General features: G+C 37.4%; 2 protein-coding genes across 2 annotated transcripts in view; both read right to left on the bottom strand.

Annotated features, from left to right (window-relative positions):
- Positions 1 to 746: 746 nt before the first annotated feature.
- On the bottom strand, positions 747 to 3,380 carry LOC105312177 (fibropellin-1-like). The gene is made up of 5 exons (XM_019994681.1): positions 2,907 to 3,380; positions 2,130 to 2,291; positions 1,231 to 2,076; positions 1,045 to 1,182; positions 747 to 992 (listed from the first exon to the last, which is right to left on the bottom strand). Exons 1-5 carry the CDS (start codon positions 3,319 to 3,321, stop codon positions 958 to 960), a joined length of 1,596 nt encoding a protein of 531 aa, XP_019850240.1. The 5' UTR covers positions 3,322 to 3,380; the 3' UTR covers positions 747 to 957.
- A 231-nt stretch (positions 3,381 to 3,611) lies between these two features.
- The window catches only part of LOC100631526 (fibropellin-1), a 4,923-nt gene continuing 1,386 nt past the window's right edge, over positions 3,612 to 7,148 (bottom strand). The window contains exons 3-5 of the mRNA XM_019994733.1: positions 4,095 to 7,142; positions 3,826 to 3,981; positions 3,612 to 3,770 (exon numbers count right to left, since the gene is read on the bottom strand). Of these exons, the coding sequence (XP_019850292.1) occupies positions 3,718 to 3,770; positions 3,826 to 3,981; positions 4,095 to 7,142 (3,257 nt within the window). The 3' untranslated portion in view covers positions 3,612 to 3,717. The remainder of the gene's footprint in view (positions 3,771 to 3,825; positions 3,982 to 4,094; positions 7,143 to 7,148) is intronic.

Genomic DNA, 7,148 nt, shown 5'->3' with positions numbered 1-7,148 from the left:
CTATTGCATAAACTCTTTAGTTTGTACAATAGAAATCCATATGCACATCATAACAAGGTTAATAGCTGTTAGTAGTTACTGCATTGCATAGATGTTACACAGATAATAATAGTATTTTATTGATAATTAGTATTATAATGGTGTCATAGCTAAAGCCTAAAGCAAACATGCAAGCTGCTTATTCAAGTGGGTGGAGATGTTTATGTGTACAGTTTCGTCTTATTTTACCTGGAAACAATGTTATTACAGTGATTACTATCATGCTCACTCACAGAAAATACAATTAGAGTCAGATACTTTAGTAATTAGTTACTGTATTAGTTACTGTAATTATTATGATATTACCTTGACAAATATTCATCAAGTCACCATTACATCGAAGGCAATCTCTTTTTGTAGCTGATAACAATTCAGTGCTGTACATCAATGATGTTGATGATTGAGCTTCTTCATCATGGCTCCATGAGTCCTCAGAACACTGAATGGCAAAATGAATTGTCCTCACAGTAGTATTCCCATAAGTAGTGTAATTAGCTAATAACGAGACTGATCTGTAAGTCCCTTGAACTTTTCCTGAAGCTTGGCATGTGAAGTGAAAATCTAGCAGACTAATGTAGTAAATGCGACTGGTAGAAGACAAAAGTTTGCTGAGTTCATCACTTATTATATCCCGGTTAGGTAGAGCTATGGCACATTCTTGAGCTGATACTCTTTGCACCAACACCAAAGACAGAAGAAAAATTCTAAGACCAAACATCATCAGGTACTTTAGGAAATATACAGCAGCGGAGCGGAGCGTGTAATAAGACACGCCCACATACAGAATAAAATTAATCAACCACATACAGAATAAAAATTAATTAATCAATAATTATTAGTACGAAGTAAACATCACAACACTAAACACAATGATTAAGTCTATCCAGTACAATCAAATTACATTATTGATCTTTTTTTTTACATCACTTCTTTTTCTTCTTTAGATCCAGGAGCTATAAAATTTATAAAATAATCATGACAACTATTAATAAAAAATTAACATACCACACAGTTCATTTCCTTTTCCAATGTAAAGAACAATAAGTAAAACTGCCAAGGCAATAACAATAACAATAGGAATTATTACAGTGATAGAAATTGCCCAGCTTGGAAATTGAGAATTTTCCTGAAAATTCCTTCCAACTAAAAATTTTATGTAAATTCTCACACAGGATGTATTAGTTTGCTTACCACATAAGCAGTTATCATTCAAAATGTAACCAGCTGAACAGATTCTACAGCATCCCTCTCTAACAGCATCACAGTTCTCACATCCACTTAATGTGCATTGTGTTGGAGAGGGAGAGGGTGTGATAGTGAGGGAACAGTTCTTACCATAATATCCACTTTCGCATATACAAGTGTAATCATTTATTTCATCAACACATGTACCTTTAACACAAGGATCTGGAGCACAATCATTAATATTCTCGGAACAATTCTTGCCTCTAAATCCACTTCGACACTCACATTGATAATCAGCTACTTGATCATTACAGGTAGCTCCATTTTTACAAGGATCAGGACTGCAATCATCTATGTTAATGGAGCAGTTCTTTCCAGTGTAGCCTTCTACACAATGACAACTATAATCAGCTACTTGATCATGACAGGTAGCTCCATTTTGACAAAGATTAGGACTGCAATCATCTATGTCAATGGAGCAGTTTTTTCCAGTGTAGCCTTTTACACAATGACAATTATAATCAGCTACTTGATCATCACAGGTAGCTCCATATTTACAAGGATCAGGACTGCAATCATCTATGTTAGAGCAGTTCTTTCCAGTGTAGCCTTCTACACAATTGCAAGTGTAGTCAGCTACTTGATCATTACAGGCGCCACCATTTTTACAAGGATTAGGACTACAATCATCTATGTTGATTGAACAGTTCACCCCAGTGTAACCATCTAAGCAGACACAAGTATAACTTGCAACTTCATCTATGCAGTATGCATTTTGATTGTCACAAGGGTTAGGATCACAGTCATTGATATTAGTTAAGCAATCACTTCCTGTGTATCCTTCAATGCAACCTATTAGTTAAACATACAATTTAGTATACCTAAGAGATTTTAAATTAACTTACTGCAAAAGTAATTGTTATCTTCATTGGCAATGAAATTTATACCAGAGGATGAACAGGAAACAGTATCACTACACTGACCAGTGGAAGTAAATGATAAACAACAAACACCAGAGCCTGATCCAGTACACCTCATCAGTCCAGAATTACAAGCAGAGTCACATGCTAAATAAAATAAACCATTTTATATTCCTGTTGTAAATGGATATGTTGATTGGATTAATCTCAACACAAATAATGATAAAAAGGAGAGTGAAGAGAGGAGAGAGAGAAACACACGGGAGAGTAATTAGTAAAAAGACTAAGAGCTAGTGATGGGCGATTCCGAGTCCAGAGTATTCGATCCTTCGATTCCGAATGGAATCGTACTCGTATCGAAAGAGAAGTAGGAATCATTTGAAACGATTCCGAATTAAACCACACCCAGCCACACCCTTTAATATTAAAAATAGTTAATTTTTTATTGCTGTAATTGATAACACGTGGCTTTGCGCATGCGCAGATGTAATACTCAGAATCGGTATTTGATTCCATCAATTCCAGTCTCAAAAGTATTCAGAATCGGAATCGATTGCAAATTTCTGGAATCGCCCATCACTACTAAGAGCATGCACACACTAAGAAATATATATAAGAATAACCACAGAAGGTTCTAGAAGGGAGAGCACATGTAAAACCACAACTATAATTAGATTTACATAAAATTATAGTACAGTGTATGCATGTACATTGTAAGCATAATATCAAGTTACCACAATTCCTATTTGCTAATTGGCTTACCTCTACATCTAGTATCACCACCAAAACCTTCCCTACACCGATAACAATCAGTTCTTGTAGGAGCACCAACAACACTGGGAGGAGGAGGATCTAAACTACCAGTCCTTCCACTCCATGTACCACTGTTACACTCAATATCAAATATGCTGGTTTGTTCAGGTTCTCCTGGGTTAGGAGTGAATGTAGCTATAAGAGCTATGGCTTGATAAGTATCAATCATGCTTCCTTGAGCTTGACAGACATATTGAACTGATCCTTCAGTTACATTAGGAGAGTACACCTGGTTACCATCAGAAACGACTAGTAAAGGAGGCAATACAGACTCTATCTGAGTTATGCTTGGTAGAGGACACTCTTGAGCAGCTATCAGAAGATGCAGTAGAGATAAGACAGCAAGGAAAGTAAAATACTTCATATTTACTGATCAGCTACTGCTAATGATAAACAAAGTGATGTAAAGGCATCAGTTGCTTGTGTATATAACAGCTTGTTGAGTAATGGGTGAGGTTATGAATTATATTGGGAATTATTAATTGTCTGATGTGGCATACAAGCTGGGAATATGGCGACTAAAGTGTGTACAACAATCAAAGATGCTCTATTCCCTAAGTACTAGAATTACTAATCCCTCAGCATTGATAACAGACTACACGACTCACAGTTGATCTTATAAATTAAATTTAGCATAATGCAAAAACAGAGAAATTGGCTTCTGGTTACAATTAACATTTACTATAAATCAACAAGAAAAAATAACTGATACATAAAACTCTATAAAAATAAAAGTAATTTATGTAAATTGATACTATAATTACAAAGTTGACTTGAAGGCAGGGTTTGATACTTTCATAGACTCTACTGGAGCTGCAGAAAAAAAAACATTATAAAAAATCAAATAATTTAGACAATAAATCCTTACGAAATTTATAAGCAGCACTTTGCTTCTTTGCTTTAATGGCGACAACAATAATCAACACGATTATAATAGCAATTATTATCAACAGAAGTGGAATTACTGCTATGATAATAATTGCCCACAAAGGAAGACTGGAATCACCTTGAGACCTCTCTCCAACTAAAAGAATAAACACAAACGGCTTGATTATAAATATAATAGACTAGTTAGAGAAATGAATAACAACATACATGTAAAGGCTAATATTTTCATTACCAATAATATAAACTTACCACATAAGCAGTTATCATTCAAAGTATAACCAGCTGAACAAATTCTACAGCATCCCTCTCTAACAGCATCACAGTTCTCACATCCACTTAATGTACATTGTGTTGGAGAGGGAGAGGGTGTGATAGTGAGGGAACAGTTCTTACCATAATATCCAGTTTCACATATACAAGTGTAATCATTTATTTCATCAACACATGTACCTTTAACACAAGGGTCTGGAGCACAATCATTAATATTCTCGGAACAATTCTTGCCTCTAAATCCACTTCGACACTCACATTGATAATCAGCAACTCTATCATTACAGGTAGCTCCATTTTTACAAGGATCAGGACTGCAATCATCTATGTTAATGGAGCAGTTCTTTCCAGTGTAGCCTTCTACACAATGACAACTATAATCAGCTACTTGATCATCACAGGTAGCTCCATATTTACAAGGATCAGGACTGCAATCATCTATGTTAACAGAGCAGTTCTTTCCAGTGTAGCCTTCTACACAATCGCAATTGTAATCAGCTACTTGATCATCACAGGTAGCTCCATTTTGACATGGGTCAGGACTACAATTGTCTATGTCAATGGAGCAGTTCTTTCCAGTGTAGCCTTCTACACAAAGACAACTATAATCAGCTACTTGATCATCACAGGTAGCTCCATATTTACAAGGATCAGGACTGCAATCATCTATGTTAACAGAGCAGTTCTTTCCAGTGTAGCCTTCTACACAATCGCAAGTGTAATCAGCTACTTGATCATTACAGGCGCCACCATTTTTACAAGGATTAGGACTACAATCGTCTATGTTAATGGAGCAGTTCTTTCCAGTGTAGCCTTCTACACAAAGGCAACTGTAATCAGCTACTTGATCATCACAGGTAGCTCCATTTTGACATGGGTCAGGACTACAATCGTCTATGTTAATGGAGCAGTTCTTTCCAGTGTAGCCTTCTACACAAAGACAATTGTAATCAGCTACTTGATCATGACAGGTAGCTCCATTTTGACATGGATCAGGATCACATTCATTGATGTCTATGGAGCAGTTCTTTCCAGAGTAGCCTTCTACACAAAGACAATTGTAATCAGCTACTTGATCATTACAGGTAGCTCCATTTTCACATGGGTCAGGGCTACAATCGTCTATGTTAATGGAGCAGTTCTTTCCAGTGTAGCCTTCTACACAAAGGCAATTATAATCAGCTACTTGATCATCACAGGTAGCTCCATTTTCACATGGGTCAGGGCTACAATCGTCTATGTTAATGGAGCAGTTCTTTCCAGTGTAACCTTCTACACAAAGACAATTATAATCAGCTACTTGATCATTACAGGTAGCTCCATTTTCACATGGGTCAGGGCTACAATCGTCTATGTTAATGGAGCAGTTCTTTCCAGTGTAACCTTCTACACAAAGGCAATTATAATCAGCTACTTGATCATCACAGGTAGCTCCATTTTCACATGGGTCAGGGCTACAATCGTCTATGTTAATGGAGCAGTTCTTTCCAGTGTAGCCTTCTACACAAAGGCAATTATAATCAGCTACTTGATCATTACAGGCAGCTCCATTTTCACATGGGTCAGGGCTACAATTGTCTATGTTAATGGAGCAGTTCTTTCCAGTGTAGCCTTCTACACAAAGACAATTGTAATCAGCTACTTGATCATCACAGGTAGCTCCATTTTCACATGGGTCAGGGCTACAATCGTCTATGTTAATGGAGCAGTTCTTTCCAGTGTAGCCTTCTACACAAAGGCAATTATAATCAGCTACTTGATCATCACAGGTAGCTCCATTTTCACATGGGTCAGGGCTACAATCGTCTATGTTAATGGAGCAGTTCTTTCCAGTGTAGCCTTCTACACAAAGACAATTGTAATCAGCTACTTGATCATTACAGGTAGCTCCATTTTCACATAGGTCAGGGCTACAATCGTCTATGTTAATGGAGCAGTTCTTTCCAGTGTAGCCTTCTACACAAAGACAATTGTAATCAGCTACTTGATCATCACAGGTAGCTCCATTTTCACATGGGTCAGGGCTACAATCGTCTATGTTAATGGAGCAGTTCTTTCCAGTGTAGCCTTCTACACAAAGACAATTGTAATCAGCTACTTGATCATTACAGGTAGCTCCATTTTCACATGGGTCAGGGCTACAATCGTCTATGTCAATGGAGCAGTTCTTTCCAGTGTAGCCTTCTACACAAAGGCAATTGTAATCAGCTACTTGATCATGACAGGTAGCTCCATTTTCACATGGATCAGAACTACAATCGTCTATGTTAATGGAGCAGTTCTTTCCAGTGTAGCCTTCTACACAAAGGCAATTATAATCAGCTACTTGATCATTACAGGTAGCTCCATTTTCACATGGGTCAGGGCTACAATCGTCTATGTTAATGGAGCAGTTCTTTCCAGTGTAGCCTTCTACACAAAGACAATTGTAATCAGCTACTTGATCATCACAGGTAGCTCCATTTTCACATGGGTCAGGGCTACAATCGTCTATGTTAATGGAGCAGTTCTTTCCAGTGTAGCCTTCTACACAAAGGCAATTATAATCAGCTACTTGATCATTACAGGTAGCTCCATTTTCACATGGGTCAGGGCTACAATCGTCTATGTTAATGGAGCAGTTCTTTCCAGTGTAACCTTCTACACAAAGGCAATTGTAATCAGCTACTTGATCATGACAGGTAGCTCCATTTTGACATGGATCAGAACTACAATCGTCTATGTCAATGGAGCAGTTCTTTCCAGTGTAGCCTTCTACACAAAGGCAATTATAATCAGCTACTTGATCATTACAGGTAGCTCCATTTTCACATGGGTCAGGACTACAATCGTCTATGTCAATGGAGCAGTTCTTTCCAGTGTAGCCTTCTACACAAAGGCAATTATAATCAGCTACTTGATCATTACAGGTAGCTTCATTTTCACATGGGTCAGGGCTACAATCGTCTATGTTAATGGAGCAGTTCTTTCCAGTGTAACCTTCTACACAAAGGCAATTGTAATCAGCTACTTGATCATGACAGGTAGCTCCAT

The sequence above is a fragment of the Amphimedon queenslandica genome, unplaced genomic scaffold, assembly GCF_000090795.2.
Source record: "Amphimedon queenslandica unplaced genomic scaffold, v1.1 AMPQUscaffold_13467, whole genome shotgun sequence".
In the NCBI taxonomy this organism is placed as follows: Eukaryota; Metazoa; Porifera; class Demospongiae; order Haplosclerida; family Niphatidae; genus Amphimedon; species Amphimedon queenslandica.
The sequence above is the reverse complement of the archived record's forward strand: the minus strand, read 5'-3'. Positions and strand labels throughout refer to the sequence as shown.

What these genes read in the sequence shown, in the direction of transcription:
- LOC105312177 (XM_019994681.1), bottom strand. Translation starts at nt 3,321, where the DNA reads ATGAAGTATTTTACTTTCCTTGCTGTCTTATCTCTACTGCATCTTCTG. An exon ending in TGGTGATACTAGATGTAGAG is followed by an intron (nt 2,292 to 2,906) that starts GTAAGCCAATTA and finishes TATTTTATTTAG; the next exon opens with CATGTGACTCTGCTTGTAAT. An exon ending in AGATAACAATTACTTTTGCA is followed by an intron (nt 2,077 to 2,129) that starts GTAAGTTAATTT and finishes TTTAACTAATAG; the next exon opens with GTTGCATTGAAGGATACACA.